Source organism: Rutidosis leptorrhynchoides, chromosome 1, assembly GCF_046630445.1.
Source record: "Rutidosis leptorrhynchoides isolate AG116_Rl617_1_P2 chromosome 1, CSIRO_AGI_Rlap_v1, whole genome shotgun sequence".
Classification (NCBI taxonomy): domain Eukaryota; kingdom Viridiplantae; phylum Streptophyta; class Magnoliopsida; order Asterales; family Asteraceae; genus Rutidosis; species Rutidosis leptorrhynchoides.
In genome coordinates, this window is record NC_092333.1 from 202770093 (window position 1) to 202792322 (window position 22230).

Below are 22230 nucleotides of genomic sequence, written 5' to 3' on the forward strand. Positions count from 1 at the left end.
CTGGCAGATTTTTGGAAAACTTGTTTTGGCCGTAACATTCAAACCGTAACTCCGTTTTTGATGAATAAACTACCGTTGAAAACGTAATGAGGTTTAATTTCTAATTGTGAAGTTTTAAAACACTGAATAAAACTTTATTTTGGGTCAAAATGATGGAATAGCGCGTATGCCTCGTTCTACACGCGTGGGATAGTTGCAATTGGATGGGAAACCATGTAAACTTGTCATATATGGTTATATTAGGCTATATGATGTTGTTTATAGTATGAATTGATAATATTATTAGTTAGATATGTACTAACTTGAGATATGGTATTCTCAGGTAATAAGGGAACGGAGAAGGCTCAGTAATATAAGACTTCTGAGTTCTTGCTGTTTATCATGTGAGTGGGACAATCTTAACTGTTATATGTATGTAGTAGCAGGTTATGCTACTGTTGTCCCGCCATGTTATACCTGATGAGTTAACATATGATGTTTATGCTTATGTGATGATTATGTACACTTGGGTATTATCGGCTATGATGTCTAGTCGGTAATCAGCTTTGGGTATAAAGCTGAGCATAAGGTCAACCTTGCTGTCAGGTTGGGTTCAAGAGTTACTATTCGTGTAGTATAGTTTGAATGACGCATCCCCTGCGTCCGGATTACTATGCGAGGGAGACAGTAACAGGAACTTTCGGTAAACTCTAGCTCGATCAACTAGTAGTTAATGGCCCGTACAAGCCGCTGAGCCTAGTGTTACCATTATGGTTTACCTTGTTGATGATATTTTATTGTGCTTAGCTTGATGCTAGATACCTATGACTGTTAGGATAATTCCATTCACTTAGCTTTATGCTAACCCCCCACAGTTTCTCCCTTGCAGGTTAGTTTTGCATGCTATAGTTTTGGGAGTGGTTGCTTTTGGATATGTTTGACAGACTACACTCTGATATTTATATTTTGAAACCTATATGTGTGTAAAAGTTTTTTAGTTGACGTAACACCTGGATGACTGTAATAACTATGGTTTAGTTAATTACTACGTATGGTTTGTAAATATCAATATATTATGTTTCCGCTGTGATTTTTAAAAAAAAAAAAAATTACGGTGTTACAACACCTCAAATGATCACGTCCGAATAATTATTTGTTTGGGGTTGTTTCTTCGGTTTCTACTTATTGTCTTTCTTCGTCATCTCTATTTAAGTCAATCAGACCAACTTTCTCTTCTTCCTCAACACCCGCTCGGTATGTTGCATTACGACGACTAATATGGGCTAAAAAGTCAAGTTTTTACCGCTGATATCGAGTCCTAAAATAACAAATTAATCAACTTATCGATGAATTAAGCGTTTATTTGGTAGATCAAGTGATTACGGAGACGATGAAAAAAGAATCCAAGAAAACGGACATAAACCGAAGAATCTATGCGAGAACGGTGAAAACCAAGTTACAACCCGTAGACCAAGTCAGAAGAACTAGAAATTAAACCACCCACGCACTACACCCCGACTGTGATTTCAAGCCACCTGGTCTACCACTCCAAGCCACACATGCTGCCACTCCCCAGAAATATGATGCTGTTGAAATGCTTTTCGATAATGTATTAAACTCAATCACTTTTTCGACTAATAGAACGTGGTTATCGACTCTTTATTGAGACGTCGCGAACCCAGATTCTAAGTACACTATATGTGCCCCTGGTTAAGAAAACTCTGCCAGATACATAGCACGTTTGACGAAGGCACGATAGTTGTAGTACGTCAACCTACACTACTGATTCCAACAAATGAAACTTTTATAACGAAACCTCCGTCTATGGAATATAGTACAAATTCAGATATGAGTATAATTTTTTACAACAATGATTAAAATAACAGTCGACGTATATATACATGGTAGGGATTGTAAACTTACTTCCAAACCTCTTAGTCTTTCCAAATTGTACAATCACAATGACACACTGATCCTCGACTACTGTCTTCACCTAATCCAAAAAATCCACATGAAACTTTGCCCATAGTGTGCAACCCAAGATCATACCACTGAATAGGTGTTAAATACATATTGATTAGATGCAAATGAATATCAGGTGATTTAATTCACAATGGCTTAACATATATATATATATATATATATATATATATATATATATATATATATATATATATATATATATATATATATATATATATATATATATAAGAAAGGAAATAATGTTACTCTAAATCCTTCAAATCTAAATTCATATATTTAGATTTCAGTTCATCAGTATCTCCGTACTGCTTCACATCACTATAATACTTCACTTGACCTATGACATCTGAATGATAGATAAAAAGGACCAACAATTAGATCCTTTTTTAAAATTCTAGTATTTAATATTTGGCCACATATTATTATTGTAATAGGTTAATACCTGAAGTTACACCCTCATCTAGTTTGCAGTTGACCAGATCACTGAATGGGATGAAGTTAAAACCATTATTTCCTTGACATTCCGTTGAGTCAATGTTAAGAACAATCGTTTTAGGAGTAATCATTAATTTAGAATCATGCTCCTAATGCATACTTTGGCCTTTAAATGGGCTATTGAAGACAAATGTACGTTTCAGCAAATAATGTTCTTACTCTTTCATAACAACATCATATTTTGACTTCAACATATTTTTGATTGAAATTCCAATCCAGTCACCCTTTAAAACAAGAAAGTAAACATGATGGTTTTATATATATTTTTGGTTAAGGCAATTATGTCTACACGTTCACATAAAAATTTTAACATCAAAAGTTGAGGTTATAATAAAAAAAAATGGAAATAAGACATGATGTTTACCTTCGCGTCTGATACAATTAGACCCAAGAATGATTTACCATTATCGAAATTTTTCCTGGTAAATGTCTCTGCTTTTAATATCTTCACCTGAATGTTTATGTCGGTTCTCCTTAGATTAAATCCTCTGACGAAAATGAGGTTTGAAGCCAATAGAAATCACAATGACTTGTTTAGTGAATATTAGTGGAAACTAGCAACAGATTCGGCCGCGCGTTGCTGCGGCACGTTCATTACATAATTTTCATAGCATGTTGTTTGCGTTGACAATAACCAAAAAAGGCATACAATCAAAATAACATGTCAAATGAAAGATGATGGTACACAAAGAAGAATCATGAATTAAAAAAAGATGTATAATTTAAATCTTGAAGTAGCACAACAGGTCTCGCATAAAGCGATCACGCTACTACGAACGCAGTGTAGGTGAAAGTCCAATAGATCCCATCTTTGAAAACAACTATGCAACTCTGTAATAACGCACATGAACAGTAACAACTAATAAACATCGAGCCAGATAGATGAATAATATTAGTGTTTAATATATTCACAAAAATGCAGCACATAGCTAGGTAGAAAATGGTATCATATAGCATGTTGGAAGATTGAACCAAATTTTTTTGTAAAAATAGTTGTAACAGTAGCAGTAAAATGATAGTGGTATAAAGCTTTCTAATAGTTATTTTATGGAATTTACGTGTCATCGTATAAATTTGAAGTTGATTTTGCGGTGTGAATTCGAAGAAATGTTCTGGAAAGTCGACAACAGGTATATTGTGAATGACTGCTTGTAGTCCGAGTAACACGAAAGTGGGATTTCTAATTGTTTTGTCAATTCTTTTGGTTTCTTTGCATATGAAGTTCGAGAAGCGGTAGGCTGAATTTAACTGGATTATGCCTGCAAAGTGATTTGTGTCTGTAATCTACATTGCTTGGATTGCCGAACCCTGTCAATTTTGAGAAAGGTTCTGTTAATTTTTTCTAGTAAAATTTGTATATATTGGGTTTGTGTTGGTACTCACATGTGTGTCTATTAGTATACAGCATACAACAACATGCAGTTGGTCTTGGGTTATCTGATCGCTTCAATAAATTTTCTTCTATCTCCTGGGCGTAGTATCAAAATTCGTACCAGTTGCTCTTCTTGATCCATCCTGAAGCATTTATAAATACATGAACATCAATGTAATTAGACCATTGTACAATGTATATCAGACAAAAATAAAAATGAAAGCAGATGAACGTAAGTAATGCGACAATTTTTTTTGCTTTTTTTATTTTTGACAAATAATGACCTGTGAACTGAATATATTCTCCTAACTATGTTTTTTTTTGTTACATTGTTATTCTATCCTCCTTGTTTTTTAGTAAGTATTTTTAGGCCATTTTGTGTTGTCGCTCTTGACAACGCGACGTTAAAGTTGACCTTGTTGAAAAACTGGTTTTGGCAAGGTTCGATTCACATTATGGGTTTTGGCAAGGTTAGATTCACATTTAGTTAATTATTATCAAAACTTAATGAGACCGAAAAGTAGGCCGATAGTCATTTTTGACACTTTTACCAAGATGGTAGAAAATTTCTGTTTACGACTCAAAATTTAAACTAACCAACTTGGGCTGACCAAACTGATACCATAAGCCTATAATGACATTTTAGACGTGCTGATAACTTTCATTTCTCAAAATTATGCATATGGGTCAATATAGGCGCTTATGACCCAAATGGGTTATTAATTTCCATTTTAACCACAATATACCCAAAACTCAAGCAAAACTTCCAAACTCACTTAACTCGACATATAGGACGTGTCGACATTGATCCTTACCCAAATTGACCCCATTTGACACAAACGGGTGAAGTGTCTAAAATAGTCAAAACAATGACTTTTCGTCATTTTGGCTATAGTTTTACTATAAATATCAAGAAAACACTTACAAAACTGAACATGATCACATCCAACCCAAAACTTTTAGTTTTAAATATTTGGACACTTGACCCTGCTTACTTTAAGTTTATAATGTTGATTGTTCTTCGAATTTTTTGATTGTGGATGTTCCCATTAACTATGAGCTCACTTACGATGTGAACACATCCGATGTAATTTGTTTTTCAAATATACTTGATTGTAAACACCTAGTTAGTAAGTAGGACAACTTAATGAAAAAGTTATTGTGCTGAATGAGAAAGCTAAGCTAAGAAAATATATAGAAACACTTCAGTTGTCAAAATTGTTTGCAAAGATAATAAGTATCATATGTAGTCAGCAAAAACCCATAAAACATACACATCCTAAGGGTTATTGTACATTTAACAAATGATGTACTAAACATGTTGATCATATATTATTAACCATGTAAATAACTTTCACATTCATTTAGATGTTTGATAATTGTAGATAACAATAAAATACCAGTGTCCAACAAAATACCTATGTTTGATAAATGTAAACTATATACAAAAACAGTGATGACAATAATACTTACAAATACAAATTGCAGGCCATAAATGAAACACATTGTTGATTATATTATACAAATTGCACAACACAATTAGCAATGTACCAATCTTAAAAGACATAAACAACTTGTGGATATTACAATAAAGAACATTAAAACTAAAATATCACTAACCCATCAAACACAACACATAATAGTCATAAGAAAATGAAGCATAGCAACATCAACATTAGGTAAATAGCATGACATTAAAGAAGCTAATAATATAAACAATAACATAGACATATACCTTTAGTATTTAAAGAAGTAGAGTGCTGAGAACCCGATTGACGATGATTTTTAACACTGGATCTCGGACGCAGCACCAACACTACACCTACAGTTGTAGATGCAAACATAAAGCATAGTTAATGAGTCAAGACATGCCTCATATATAATCTGACCAGTGACATTAAAATATGAACATGAAGCAAATCATAAAAGATATTAAAAAACGAATACTTATAAACGAGTTGCTACTTATATCCGTTATCTGATAACAATAAACACCAACTCATTGCCGTTAAAAAAAAAAAAAAAAAACACTAACTCGACTTAACCACAAATTAAACATATATTTTCATATAACTGAAATGATGATTACAGATAATCAAAGATACCCGTAGCTCAACATCTTGTAATGAGTTTGAACCGAACGCACAATTAAGTTTTTTCTTTTAGACCATCACATAAACTACATCCAGGTTTTGAGTAAAGTATCAAATGCCTTTTTGAAGCTTGTAGCGACCCTGAAGAATAGAGAATAAACCCTATTTTTTCTTGTAAACCCTAATTTTTTTGTTCAATCGCAGCAACAAATTAGGGTTGTTATCAAATTTGTTCATCCAGGAAATAAATAGGGAGCTGTAAATTTTACCCCATTTTGAAGAGATTTCACAACAACGATTAGAAGAAGAGAAATAAATCACCAAAGTCATCTTGTAAAGTTGATTAAAGAAAGATGAGGGTGTTGTATTTTTTGGAGAGAAGAAATAAGGAAGAAGGTTATGGAATGAATGAAGCCCTTTAATAGGAGAAAAATATGTCGTTTTTTGGAGCTTGTCAAAGCAAACGACAAAGATGTCGTTTTTTGGAGCTTGTCGTAGCACACGACGTATTTGTTTTGTCAAAGCAAACGAAGTATTTGTTTGTGACGTTTAGTATGTAAGGGAAAAAATAAGATATAGGTGTAGGTAATGTAAAATGGCTGGACCAGTTAATTTATGGTCAAATGAAAATTTTAGGGATATAGACCACGATTTGAGGATTATTGGGGAAACAGTTCAATAGTAGGCGACATTTTTGACCAGCATATCATACACACAATTTCCTCTTAACTGGCACTTATCCTCAAATAACAAACTAAATTTTTGTACATAATGTACCAGTTATGTTGTATAAACTTTCATCATTATTATTAATATTAATAATAAATAATAATATATTATTAATAATATATCATCTCTCACACACACTTTTTTGATCCTCACACACCTATTTTAACCTTTTACTCTTCTAATAATACTCAATTGGTGTGTGAGGATCAAAAAAGTGTGTGTGAGAATCATCCCCCAATAGAAACTATGGAAACACTGTTCACTCCATTTTTTTATTCAAGGTATTTTCGTAATTTAACACCTACCCTATTTATTCATTCCCACCTGCTCCCCACATCAGTCCCAGAATTTAACACCGTCGCCTGTCTCCTATCGATGGCTCACTGTTATCGGTTGCCACTGTCGCCACCTCTCGATGACCTTCGATCACTATCCACCATCGCCACACTGTCGCTGTCTGATTTGTTTTCCAGGGTTCGTATTGTTGTTTAGGGTTTTTTCCTTCTTCACTTTTTCGTGAGTAACTATTGCTAATTTATTATCAATCGTCATCTTCATTGGATATTGTTTTGTTATTTAGTTATCATTAATTCGCTAAATTACTAACGCTATTCTTTTTTCCCCAATTTCTTGTGACGCTTAAAATCTTCCATCCGCCCTTTCTTCCTGTTACACATTGTAGCTCAAATACAATGTAGCATAAATGTAGCATATACGTATATATTAATATGATATTGAACTTATATATTCTCCCTTCGTCCCAGTTCAATTGTCTTTTTTTGACTTGTCTTTTTTCAACTTTGACTTTAAATTACTTTTTGTGTATTATATAATACCTATGCTCACTGTACCAGTAAAAATATATTCAAAACTAGTCCATTGTTATAAAGTTCATTGAATAATATATAATAAAAATAAAAATGTTTAACTCAAAGTTGGAAAGAAAAAACCGAAGTCATAACAAGTGAACAATTGAACAGGAATTGAGGGAGTATGATTTAGCAAAATTGAAACATAGTACAAATGAAACAATTCGAATAAATACCTTCAAAATGAGTAAGCAATGTATTCCAGAGTTATGGACCAATTCATGATGTCTCCTGCATTTGATAATATAAAACTTTGGGATGAAACCTGAAAGGTGGGATTAACTTTAAAGTTAGTAATCAATGAACTGTTAAATGTGGAGTTTTAAAAAATATCAATGGTATGCAAAATAGCAAAAATCAATGTCGGATCTGACAACATGACGAATCAAAGGTGTTATATACTCGTCTATCGCAAACAATATGAACTAAATTTAAACTGAAAATGGAATAAGAATAAGAGTTCATTAATTTTTATATCTGAGATACCTGGTATGTGATATCAATTCGTCTGTGTGTATGTAACTAAATAACAAGATTTACGATTTCGCCTCACGGTGGTAGTAATCAACATTTGTATTTCGTGAGATCCGATTCAAAGCGTGTTTTTAAACACCGCAAAAGATTAATCCGTTAATATTAATGAAATCAGAAACACAGAAGAAGGAATGCTGTATTGACAATTTATCCCGTCTCGATTCCGTTTTTTTAATTGATTTCAATAATTGAGAACCCTAAATTAACTTCGGATTATGAACGTAAGTATAGACAGTAGAAAGAGAAAGAGAAATGGATTAAAGTATAGATAGTAGAAAGAGAAAGAGAAAGGGATTAAGGGTTGATCCAAGATTGTCAGATTTTTTAAGTTAATTCTTGATTATTTGATATAAATCTACGTCATTAGCAGAAGCCTAGGGACAATAGCCAGCAGACACGTGGAATTATTCTTGTGCTTTATCTGAGGTTATAGATAGATAGAAGATAGATAGATTATAGATAGATAGATAGATAGATACATGTTTTATGTCACAGCTAAGATGTTGGCTATAGTACAACTCACTTTCTAACTAACTGTTCTCTATTGGTGTTGATTTTTTCACCCTCCACCACAAGCTGTGCATTAACAGGTTATATAGTACAATTAAATAATGCATATTTGTGATGGATGAAGTAATTTTCATGATGGATATATCATTATCCTTTTCTCTATATATGGAAAGGATATACAACAGGATTGTTGAATGATAATATCTTTGTGATTTATTATTTGCGCTAATATCCTCTCTCAGTCTGAACCTGAGTAGAATGAAGGCAGAGACTACACTTGAACTCTTCGAACATTACCCGTGGTAGTCCTTGGGTAAATATATCTGATATTTGAACGACGCTTAGGAGTCACTGAAAGGGTCCACACGATGTGCAACCATCCACCTGATCATATCTCATCAAGAACGGTCCGGAGGAAATCCATTCGTCCTCGCAGGCAACAAAAATAGGTGAAAACCCCCAGTGTGATTCAAACCTTGGACTCGCGAGAATTCCATAAAATTTAACCTCCCATGGACCTGGGTATGAGTCCTAATCACGAATATAAACTATATGCAGAGTAATCTTATCCATTGATGTTACTTATGTGCTTCAGTATCTCATAATGTGATATTCTGTGATATTAATTATTTAATTTTTCTTTGAAAGAGACCATTTTTTTTATGAAAGTAGTCTAATTACTTACTTTACTTTATTTTTTAACACAAAATCACACTCAAATTCTCAAAACAAAAATTTCACAATAATATACAAGTGTTTACCTCTAGACTTGAGCTTACTAACTTTTTGATAAAAGGGTTACCTAGATACCATTTGATCAATGACTATTTGAAACGTACATTTTACAGATAAAATTTTGCCCCTTACAAGTTTTGTTTAAGTTTCGCCTTGTCCATGGTAATCGTTTCTTTTTTTCTCTTCAAGCTGCTTCCTAGAGAGAGGTGTTAATATATATTTCGCAGTTTAAAAAAAAAGTTATGATAACTCGTATAATCAGTTAAATAGCACATCGAACAAGTAGAGTATCCTTTGATTCGTCTTCTTGGTTGGCTTTGTGTGGTAATGATATGCATACCCGATTAGCTCGTGTAGCGCATCACACTTGCGCCATGTGTGCGTGACTTTGGCGCTAAAGCTCACCTGGCGTGAGTAAATGAGCGATGGGTATGCCCAAATCGGGTTGAACGGATCCAACGTGTCCTGTACTCACCACGATCTCTGCAAAAAGGTGAAAGGTACAGACAGCCAGCATAAAAGTAACAAGTATTATTCCCTGGTCCCCTCCTCTAAGCATTCAGGCGGTACAGACAAGAAAGTAATAGGTTACACCTGGAACCAATAGACAAACGGCGATGTAGCTATAAATAACGAACTCAAATCACAAGGCAAGGGACACTATTCATTGGGATTCACACCTATACTATTTTTGGTATTAAGGTACGAGCTATCTGCGCTGTTACATAACGCCTTTCTACCCGAGCTACCGGACATATAGCACCCCACTAGACATACTCTTGATCTACAGGTAACGTTCTATGACCATAAATCCTTTAAACCAGCGCGAGCCATCACTAACCGGGCGACCCGCTGATGGTGGGTCTATGTTTAACCACCCTTGATGAGATCCTCATCTCGTAAGGGGTTATTCACGGTACTCTGGACCGGAGAGTTAAACTCAATTGACCCTTAAATCCCCTTTCAATGATGTCAAGAATGGACCGAACCTGACCCATTTATTCTATGCTTGATCATTTGGCGCCATCCGTGGGACATGAAGTTAAAAGGTTTTGTTAGATCTTTTCTTTTTATGTCCACTACTCACTTGTTTTTTCTCTACATGCATCTGTTACGAAAGAATAAAGTGCATTCAATGGCCAACTGCCAACAACAGCAAGGAACCAAGCGCAAGTCTGGCACTGTCGGAAGTTTGGAGGCAACAGAGATATCTTTCCCTGTCGTCCGAGCGTTCAACACTTCCTGCACACCCATTGTGGTACAGGGATACTTGCCCGAGTCGGGTCATGGCGTGAAGCACCTTCACATGGATAACGGTAGTAGTGTTGACATTATGTAGGAGCATTGCTTCCGACAGTTGCCCACACCGATCAGGCAGACTATCAAACCTCCAACCACAGCCATGTCCGGGTTTTCAGGAGAGTCAGCATGGCCTATCGGAAATTTAGACCTAAGGTTGGAGCTGAGAGACAGCAAAGACAAGCTAAAAAAGCGCACTGAGAGTGTAGAATTTTGCTTGGTGCGCTCATACTCTAGGTACAATGCTATATTGGGAAGAACCTCCATCCAAAAGTTTGGCGCTATACCGTCCACAATTCATGGGATGGTCCGGTTTCCAACAGAACGAGGAATCGCCACCCTCGAATCAACGCCTCTGGATCCCTTGTGCGCATCTGTCACCGATAAAAAGGACATTTCCCCCGAAGAGAAGGGCGCGGATGAATGGTGGGTCATAGTTAATCCCACGTACCCAGAGCAACAAGTGAATATAGGGGAAATCTCACGCAGGAAATAAAGAGAAACTGAGGAATATCCTCATCTCTAATTCAGACTTATTCTGTTAGCGCGACGCGGATACGGAGTACCGCTAGAGATAGCGCAACATCACCTCTACGCCAGTACCAATCTGACTCCTATTAAACAGAAGAAGTGGCCAATGGCGCCTGACAGAAGCGAAGGGTTGCGCAGAGAAGTCGACAAGCTGGATAAAGCTAACATCCTTCGCAAAGTAAACTACCAAACGTGGGTAGCCAACCCCGTCTTGGTAGAAAAGTCAGATGGGACATGGAGGCTCTGTATCGACTTTAAAGATATTAACAAAGCATGTCTTAAATAAAATTACCCATTACCAGATATAGATTGGAAAGTAGAATCGCTCGCTGATTTCAGAATTAAATATTTTTTGAATGCTTACAAAGGGTATCACCAAATACAAATGGCTAAAGAAGATGAATAGAAAACCGCGTTCCACATAGACCAAGGGATATATTGGTACACCAAGATGCCCATTGGGTTAAAGAACACGGGGTCTACCTATCAGCGCACCATAGATACAACGTTCGCTAAACAAATCGGGCGCAACCTTGAGGCGTATGTCGATGAACTTGTCATTAAAAGCAATACTGAGGAGAAGTTGTTGGCCGACACCCTTGAAACATTTAACACACTCAGAAGTATCAATATGTAGCTTAAACCTGCCAAGTGTTGCTTCGGGGAGGAAGAAGGAAACTTCTTAGGGTATATAGTGACTCCACGAGGAATCAAGGCGAATCCAAAGAAAATAGAAGCAATTGAAAAGATGCCATCTCCAGAACAAAGAAGCAAGTTCAAAGCCTCAATGGAAAGTTAGCTTCATTAACGCGATTCCGATCTAAAGCTGCAGAAAGATCGCTCCTGTTCTTTCACACTTAGAAGGATTGTGCCAAAAAGTCAGACTTCAAATGGAATGATGAAGAAGAAAAGTCATTCCAGGAAATGAAAGCGCTCCTCAAAGATCTCCCTACGCTAACAGCGCCTATCGCAGGCGAAACTTTGATACTTTACCTTGCTGTATCTAAAGAAGCTGTTAGTTCCGTCCTTGTCGCCGAACGGGGAGACATCCAAATGCCCATATATTTTGTTAACAAAGCGCTATCGGGAAGCGAGTTAAATTACATCCCCATAGAAAAACTGGTATATGCGCTTGTCATCACCTCCTGCCGCCTGCGCAGGTACTTCCAAACGCACCCAATTACGGTGCTCACAAACCAATATATTCGACAGCTACTCTACAAGCCAGAAATATCGGGGAGACTGATCAAGTGGTCGATAGAGCTAGGCGATCATGAAATCGCATATTGCGCTAGAAATGCTATTAAGGGTCAGGTAATAGTAGACTATCTGGCCGAGACAGCCAGTGATATGCTAGCAATCTGCGATACTGAACAACAACCCGCGCCCTCCCCTGAATTATGGGAGCCATATACCGACGGCGCAGCAAGCTCTGAAGGCGCTGGGGCAGGGTTAATTCTCACAGCCCACATTAAGAAGAGCACACGTATGCGCTGCGATTTAACTTTAAAGTGACGAACAATGAGGCAGTATATGAAGCGTTACTTGCTGGAATGCGGATAGCCCAGTAAATAGGAGTAAAGAAGCTACAAGCTTATGTGGACTCACAATTAGTCACCAATAAGATAAATGGCACGTTTGATGCTAACGACAAATCCATGCAGTCATACTTGGCTCTAATTCACTCCCTGGCAGACGCATTCACTGATTTTAGGATCAGTCAAATACCGAGAAGTCAGAACAAACAAGCAGACGTACTCAGTAAGTTTGGCGGCTCTTACATTCTATCACTTGGAAAAGAAGATACTGGTAGAACGGATTTTCAAGAAGTCTACTGAGCTAGAAGTGACGGTTACTTCGGTCGAAGAGGAAGAAAGGACATGAATGACGAACATTATAGAATTCCTGTGAACCGGCTCCCTGCCGAAAAACGGGAAAGAAGCAACGAAGATTAGAGTGGAGGCGCCCAATTACGAACTACGAGGAGATATCCTGTACCATAAATCTTATCTGGGCGCGACCCTGCGATGCGTGGGACCCAAGGAAGTCGCGACAATCATTGATAGATTCACAAAGGGTCATGCGGGTCACACTCAGGCTTCAGGACAGTCACTGAAAGGATTAAGCGTCTAGGGTATTACTGGCCAAGGATGTACGCTGACATAACCGAAAGGGTAAGAGTTTGCCAAGAATGTCAATTGCACGTGCCAGTTAGAAGGGCGCCTCAGCATCTTATGATACCTATCACATTACCATGGCTGTTTTGTAAATGGGCTATTTAAATAGTGGGACCTTTCCCAAAAGGCGCTGGGAATGCAGAGTATTTGGTGGTCTCTATCGAGTTCTTCACCAAATGGGTAGAAACGAAGCCCCTGCGCACCATAACAAGTAAGCGGATCATAGACTTTTCTGGGAAAGCATTGTATGTAGGTTTGGGATACCTAACGAAATTGTCAGCGATAATGGTACACAATTCGAAGGCAACCCCTTTCGCAGCTGGTGTCAAAACTTGAACATCAAGCAGAATTTCACCTCCGTTGGGCACCCTCAGGCTAACGGTCAATGTGAGGTTACGAATCGAGATATTGTGCACGACATTGAAGCAAGGCTGGGAATGAAGCGTAAAGGATGGGTGGATGAATTGCCCAAAGTCTTGTGGACACACAGAACAACGCACAAGAACAGCACGGGAGAAATGCTGTTTAGCTTGGTATACTATAACGACCCTCAAATTTCCAACTTTTACATATCCTCTCATCAATTATTTTGCCCAAACGGATAATTAAAACTTAACGATTATACTTTAATCAACAATTGTTAAGTATTAAAAATTATAAATTATAAAATGTATTAATTAACTTTGTGTATTGAACGACAAGTTAATAAAAAGATAAAAATAATGAGCTAATTAACTTTCGTGAACAAAATGTAATACTTTAAACTTGTAGCCTTTAAACATTAAACTAGAACATTTAATGAGTTATTTTAACTAATCAAAAGTGCAGGGTTTAAAATGAAAAAGTTCCATGGAATGCCCTAACTTGTTCCCTAAGTCTAACTTGTTCCCTAAGTAAACCTAACCCTAACCCTAATCCTAGAACCCTCTAATCCTCCCTATAAATAGAGGCTTAGGCTAGAGCTAAACATGTACCAAATCTCATTCACAAATCTCTCTCTCAAATCTCTCCCCTCTCTCCCTATTTTCGGCTCAAAAACCGAAATCACCACCCCCCACCATCGAAATTCTTCAACAAGATCTTCAAGGGTTTTCAAGCAATCTTCAAGATCTTCAAGTGATCTTCAAGGTTGTTCATCATGTTCTTCGTGTTCTTCAAGAATCTTCAAGGAGTTCTTCAAGTTTTTCAAGGCTTTGATCTCCAATCTTCATCGTGTTCATCTTTTCTTTGTTAGTCATCTTCGAATTTCCAAAGGTATAACATAAACCCTAATCTATTTACATAAACTTTAATCTTTAATTCATGTTATAAACTTGTTTAATCATAAACACATACATAAACACACCTAGATCTAATCTAAATATACATAAAAAAAAGTAACATATATGTATATGTATGTCGACCAAAAGAAAGAAAAAAAAAAGGGAAAAGGAAAGTTTGATCTTTAAAACCTAGAAGATTAGATAAAGATTTGTTTGTGTTTAATTAAGGAAATAAAATAACTACATATATATACATATACATATCGACATATACATATATATACATGCAAAAAAAATATATATATATATACATACATACATACATATATATATATATATATATATATATATATATATATATATATATATATATATATATATATATATATACATACATATATACGAATTACATATACATATATATATATATAAAACCCTAATTACTTAAACCCTAATTCATTAAACCTAACCCTAATTATTTAATACCACTTTAATTATTAAAACCCTAATTTACTAAACCCTAGGACATTAATTAAACTCTAGTCATTTATTACAAATCCTAATCATTAAAATACCACTTTAATTAACTAACCCTAATTAATGAAACCCTAATACTACTTATACTATTAATTAACATGTATACACTATTACTATTACTAACACCTACAACCAACTACTTATATTATAAAAATATTTTGGGATATGTATTAGAGATGTATAGATCTTCGAACTTTCTTGACGAATGGTTTCTACAAAACTCTAGGCGGAAGGGTTTGGATTTTCCGATTTAAAGGATCCTATAGCTCAAGCCCCTAGACCTGAAATGGCTATTCGAAGGGAAAGAGGTGATTGAAAACTTATCTAATACGAAAAGTATCCTAAAATGGAAACACTCTTAAAGTAGAAACTTTCTAGTTAAAGAAACTTACTAAAATAAGAAACTTACTAAAAATGGAAACTTTCTAAAAATAGAAACTTACTAAAAATGGAAACTTTCTAAAATTAGAAACTTACTAAAAATGGAAACTTTCTAAAAATAGAAACTTACTAAAAATAGAAACTTTCTAAAAGTGGAAACTTACTAGGAATGGAAACTTAGTAAAACGAACTACACTTACATACGTAAACTTAAACATGGGCAAAACACTTAACTACTCTTAAATGTCATAGGTTGACTTTCTGCTCATCCGTCTAAACTTTCTATTCCGAGGAATAACAGCTCTTCTCCTACTTACTAAGGTGAACTTCATAGCCCCACTTTATATTGTGCACAACTTATTTACTTTTTCTTGGGGTGAGACACATGCTATTTTTACATTTTACAATTTAGACACAAGTGCCAAACTATTAAACTATGCTATACCCGGCTATGTCCGACTAAGTCCCTACAGTGATATTTTTAATTGCTCGTTGATTGCATGCTTAATTATTGGGGGTAGGCCTATCGGGAGTAACGTTCCCGATACATTTGACTAAGTCATTGTATTACTTAATAATGAAATTAAACCGACAAGTATAAACTACAACTTGTCTTTGGGGTAAACTTGAACGTTTAGTCTAAATATCACGCACTGGCATAACTTTTTGATCTGTGAGATCAACTTTATAAACTAAATCTTGTGGTCTAAAAACAACGATAACTACTTTTGTTAAACATATGATTTTACTCAACCTTTTTGGTTGACACTTTATCATGTTTGTCTCAGGTGCTGATTGATTCAAGCTTACTTACTTACTGCTTATGTGATGCTACTTGGACTTAGGATCAAGAGATATCGCATTTACTATTCTTGCATTTGAAACATTTACTTTATTGTAATTTCAATTCTTGTAACGACATTTCATTTTCCGCTGCGTACTCTCAATAAAGTTTGATTTTATCATGTAGTATTGTTCTCGTATATTATAATATGTTGGTTTATTTGATATTAGTGACGTTTCTTTCAGATCCTATCTGGAGGACGTTACAGATTGGTATCAGAGCAAACCAGGTTGTTATAGAGAACCAGGATTGCATCTTTATGTGTGCCTTACTTGCTAGCTAGGGTGCCTTAGCAATCTAGGAAACTATAACCTTTCCTGCCTTAGATTTAAAGCACTTAGGATTGCCTTATAATCTTAACAACCTTGCCTTGATAATCTTGGCTTAAATTGCTAATCAAAAGTCTCTTTCCTAATGATAGGATGTCAAGCGTTAATCAAAACGACAAGACAACTCCTTCAAACCATCTGAAGTAATGACTCACTTCAAACCTGCTATCGAAGAAAATACTGGATATTCTTCAACTGCAAGACCAGTCCAAAGTCCACCTTATGGCTTTGGTGGTCCTCCCTCACCAAACAATAGTCCGAATACTTTACCTAATTCTCCTAAATACTACCCGACTCCAAGAATGGAAAGTAAAGGGAAACGCCCTGCTGATTTTAAAGAAGATGGCCCATCAAAGAAAAGATCCCGATCTCCTTCCTACGAAGAAGTTGATGCCAAGTACGAGATCATGAATCTGCGAAAAACTACCGATGGCCTAATTCGCCATATTGCAAGGATCGATGTTCAAATGAAGGAAAAAGACCTAGCGATCAAGAAGCTCATGGAGGAAAACGCTGAGCTAAAGAAGGAGATAAAGTTGGTGAAGTATGAAGGTGATAGAAATGTCCGATGGGGGAAGCAATCTCTTGCCTACCTAAGAGAAGATGTTAACTTTAAATTGAAGATGGAGGAAAACCGCCTCGATTTCCTGCATGAGAAACAAAAGGCGAAGAATGAGAAAGTTGAGAAGTTTATGAAGAAGGTTGAGGACGAGAAGAAGAAATATGAAGACTACTTCAATCTTAATATTTCCTAGTTTATCCTATTCCAATTTCTTATGTATGTAAAGGTTATGCTTTAAACCATTTCTATTTCCGAATTGTGTATTAAAAAAGGCTTATTTAATGCCTCGTTCTTAATAATATAAAGTGTTTCATTTATATCATATTCATCTTTATCCTATCGGATTTATCAAACTTCTATACACCCTTATGTAGTGAAGAATCATAGTTCGTCCAACTACACCAACTCTTACCACGATGTTTCATAACTTTCTCGTCTGACTACGTCCATTTCCTAACTTTCACCACTTCCATAACTTTCAAAGATATGAAAGTTGATCAAGTCTATAAAGACTGCACCTTAAAACCAGCCAACCATAACTCGACAAGTTCGTAACTATTTTCACGGATGACATTTCGAGCTGCTCCAAGAATGAGAAAGGACGTGAGAAACATTTGCAAATTCATTCTTGAACTCTTAAGAAAAAGAACAACTCTATGCAAACTTTCCAAGTGCAAGTTTTGGCTTAAAACCGACATGTTGTCGATCCAGCTAAGATTACTGCCATCCTTAAATCATCATTGATCACATGTCCTGACCTTATGGAGTGACCTTGGAATGGAAGTATGAATTAGTGAAATATAATGACGGTGGCCAACATGATTATATTAAGGTAATTCATAGAGATATTCCAATATCATGACGTATGGAATAGAAAGTGAATAAAAAAAACTCTCAAGCTATCTGTTCAAAAAAAAAAAAAAAAAAACTCAAATGCGAGGGGCATGAAAGGAGAAAAATGATCATCTTGATATTAGTAGATACAAAGAACTCATTCTAATCAAACTATATATCTATCTTATACTCATTTAACAAACTTTCATGTACCATAAAGGTTGTAAACAATAGAACCTTGAAATTTTACGTTCATTTATCCTAAATGAATATCTCCTAATCATGGATACTTAATCATCACTTGTTATATCCAGATCCTCTCTGTTATTACACTTTTGGTGTAAACTTTCATATGACTTACATAAACCAATGTCATTTGAACCCTTAAATGTCGATATCACTAACACCATGCTCGCTATTACATTTTCTATGACAAGATAGTAAATTTGAAGAATGGAACCTCCATACGTATAACGTTTTGGCTATCATAGTCAAGAAACTTCTGCACTCGTGCATTTACTTATAGTAGACAACTTGGCACCATTCAAGTAATGGTGTCATTCTCAAACAATAATCGATTATTGTCAACTCGAAAATCAAAGGTGAAATACACTATCTCAAGTTGTGGCTTGAGCTAAACCCATCACATACTGCTGTAACAACTAAAATGATTCCATCATACTTTAACGTATCCTCCTCTCGGGCCAACTAAGGCTAAATTCAAACGATCATTACATAGTTGAAAGTCACTGCTTCGGCATTTACTTATACGTGTCTATGCGACTGCCAGATTACTCCTGCCAAGTTCTCGAACTCTCAGTATCACTCGAACGATTCAAAGTTGCACATCTTATTTGAAGTTCCTTCATACATAACTCTAAATCCGAGGGATTTACTCAATTGATGATGATCACATTATCATCCTTCTTACTTCAATGCTAACATTCTGAGTCCAAAGACTCATGCCCTGATAAAAGTCAATTCATTAATTTCACTACCTCGAAACAATTATTACACAATTATCCCCCGGAATTTTTAAAATCTTCAATCAATTTTTTTAAACAAATAAACTCTTAAATACAAGTACCCTATTTTTTCAAAGATTTCTTACACGAGTCCTTATTTTCAAACTATCTCGGAAATTATAAAAAAAAAATGATTTTTCACTTATGCGATTTATAAAATCTTATACATAAATTTAACTTTACGTACTTTGAATAGTACATATCAAATTATACTTTCGCTTCTACAAATCTCCACTTTGATTAAATCAAAATTACTTTACATAACCCTAGTTTTACTATGGACATCATTTCGTCACCTTCTCTAAAATTACATTCACTAATTATATAAACACTTTTGCATTTTTAACAATTTACCTTTGTTTTATCAAATTAAACATTCTTTTAATCAACTCTTTTTTGTATTGCTCAAATTATTTCACATAAAATAATACGTGTTGTACATAACTCAAGTTTTACTAATAGCTTCGCTTCGTTTATATTGTTATATCAAACGTCACAACTTTTCAAAATTTACTTTGGCTTATTATTAAAACTTTCGTATTGCTCTCCAATGTGTTTGGATCACCTTTATTTTCATTCTCCGTGCAAGAACGAAAACTTACCTCTTTACGCACGTCATCTCTTCCTTGCTATGCTAATCATTAAGAAGTTTCTACTTCCGGTATTTCAAGGCTAAACCACAACACCCTCGTAAACATCAATACTATGATGTTTTGAACAAAGAAGCAAAGGTTCCTTCATGATAGAAATAACACCTTATAATCAATGATTCACATTTATTCGAATCCGCATTTAAACTCGTAAGTAAATAATAGACAGACTCACCACTAGTGCAAAAACGCTTTTCCTACTCTGAAGGAGTTCCCTTAAATATTTATGAAGATACTCTACATTTCTTCCTTCATGAATTGTAACTAGTTTTTATTCTAGTCAAGTCTAGAATTATGGTTCGACATGAAACTGAAACCATAAGAATTAAAGCTACATCCTGAAACTATTTCTAAAGACAAGTTCTCAGGTATACTGAACGATGTCTTTCATTTAATCGCTCATACTATTCCGAGGTTAATGAATCCTCAACTAACATCCCATTTGTCTATTAGACATCTCTTGAAAACTAATGGTATTATGGTTACATTTCGCAACTTGAAGCTGGTGCTATCTCTAACAAACATCAGCCATACATTAAACTACGTAACTGAAATCTTTACGTAATCTACTCTATTTTATCTGCCCTACTATTATGGCATGAACACTCAAGACTCTAATGAGCTCAACGACACATTTAATGCTGGTATAGCATCATCTTTCCTTTTAAAGGAAAACTAGTCAAATGACACTCTTGTTATTCCTTGGAAAATCTTCGCATTTAATGCACTTTGTAAATGACCTATTAAGGTTAGGGATCATGAGATCAAACGTGTGAACAAAATAATATACTTATTGTTAACACTCATTGGAATTCACGAAAGGGCCCCGATTATACCAGGGAACGTGAAAATCAAACTCTATTGTTAAAATCTATTGGGATTCGCGTAGAAGCCCCTAATATACATGGGAACGCAAAGACCAAATGATACGGAAATACTTCCATCTCTTCTCAACTGCCAATGCAAACGAGAGCTCTACTTAAAACTTCGGGACGAAGTTTCTAATAACGGGGAGGTACTATAACGACCCTCAAATTTCCAACATTTACATATCCTCTCATCAATTATTTTGCCCAAACGAATAATTAAAACTTAACGATTAAACTTTAATCAACAATTGTTAAGTATTAAAAATTATAAATTATAAAACTTATTAATTAACTTTGTGTAATGAACGACAAGTTAATAAAAAGATAAAAATAATGAGCTAATTAACTTTCGTGAACAAAATGTAATACTTTAAACTTGTAGCCTTTAAACATTAAACTAGAACATTTAATGAGTTATTTTAACTAATCAAAAGTGCAGGGTTTAAAATGAAAAAGTTCCATGGAATGCCTTAATTTGTTCCCCAAGTCTAACTTGTTCCCTAAGTAAACCTAACCCTAACCCTAATTCTAGAACCCTCCAATCCTCCCTATAAATAGAGGCTTAGGCTAGAGCTAAACATGTACCAAATCTCATTCACAAATCTCTCTCTCAAATCTCTCCCCTCTCTCCCTATTTTCGGCTCAAAAACCGAAATAACCACCCCCACCATTGAAATTCTTCAACAAGATCTTCAAGAGTTTTCAAGTAATCTTCAAGATCTTCAAGTGATCTTCAAGGTTGTTCATCATGTTCTTCGTGTTTGATGACGTGAAGATCGTGTCATTTTATTTTGATCGAATTTAGATTGAATTTATTACACGAATTGGTTGTGATTATATGGTGTTCTTATGATTTCGGATTGATTTCACACATATAGGCAACTTTGTCCTATCCGTATAGTAATAGTTTATTTGGTAAATTCGGTTCGTTCCACAGGAAAATGGAGTTTTCAAGGTTTTAATCGCTAAAAGTTAATCTATTAAAAGGGGGATTTTGGATTAGGGGTTACTACTTAATTGAACGGAATTTAAATTTAACTAAAACGAAATAACTAAATTAACGACAATAAAAATACAATTTAACTAATTTGACAAAATAGAAGAAATAAGGTTTTTCATGGCAATATAGCAAAATAGTAAAAAGTAATTAAAATTTACTATATGGTAAAAAGTGAAATTGAAGAGATTTAAAATAAGGTAAAGTAGTGGCTACTAAAATATGTCCCCTCTGGATTTATGGATTGTTTTTAAGCCCGGTTATGATGTTTTAATATATATCCTTATATTTTATCTTCCGATTTATAAAGATTTAACTAACTAAAATTAAATCTAACTTTCGTTTCGATCTCGTTTTAGCGAATTAAATTATACCCCGATTATTTAAATTAAGATTTAATCCAGTTTTTACTTTCGTTAAAACCAAAATTATAACGGTTTTACCCTTTTTATAATTACACGATTATATAAGCTATAATATTACCCAAACCATCGAATCACACTTCTAAATTGTTGTCAATAATTTGTCTATATGTCCGTCTAGATCACCGAGGTGTTGAAGCATAATTTATGTCAATTTAATGCACTTTCGTTTATCAATTTTAATAAATTATGTGATAAGGGTGAAAATATTA

The 22230-nt window shown here is 34.9% G+C and overlaps 1 protein-coding gene and 2 long non-coding RNA genes across 3 annotated transcripts; 1 reads left to right on the plus strand and 2 right to left on the minus strand.

Moving 5' to 3' along the window:
- Positions 1 to 3010: 3010 nt before the first annotated feature.
- LOC139867894 (uncharacterized) lies at positions 3011 to 6185 on the minus strand. The gene is made up of 3 exons (XR_011765944.1): positions 5565 to 6185; positions 3841 to 3972; positions 3011 to 3765 (listed from the first exon to the last, which is right to left on the minus strand). It is a non-coding gene; the product is annotated as an uncharacterized lncRNA (long non-coding RNA).
- A 707-nt stretch (positions 6186 to 6892) lies between these two features.
- On the minus strand, positions 6893 to 8255 carry LOC139867897 (uncharacterized). The gene is made up of 3 exons (XR_011765945.1): positions 8007 to 8255; positions 7697 to 7785; positions 6893 to 7317 (listed from the first exon to the last, which is right to left on the minus strand). It is a non-coding gene; the product is annotated as an uncharacterized lncRNA (long non-coding RNA).
- A 3798-nt stretch (positions 8256 to 12053) lies between these two features.
- On the plus strand, positions 12054 to 12967 carry LOC139893830 (uncharacterized). Its single transcript, XM_071877021.1, has 2 exons — positions 12054 to 12615; positions 12705 to 12967. Exons 1-2 carry the CDS (start codon positions 12054 to 12056, stop codon positions 12965 to 12967), a joined length of 825 nt encoding a protein of 274 aa, XP_071733122.1.
- The last annotated feature ends 9263 nt before the right edge of the window (positions 12968 to 22230 follow it).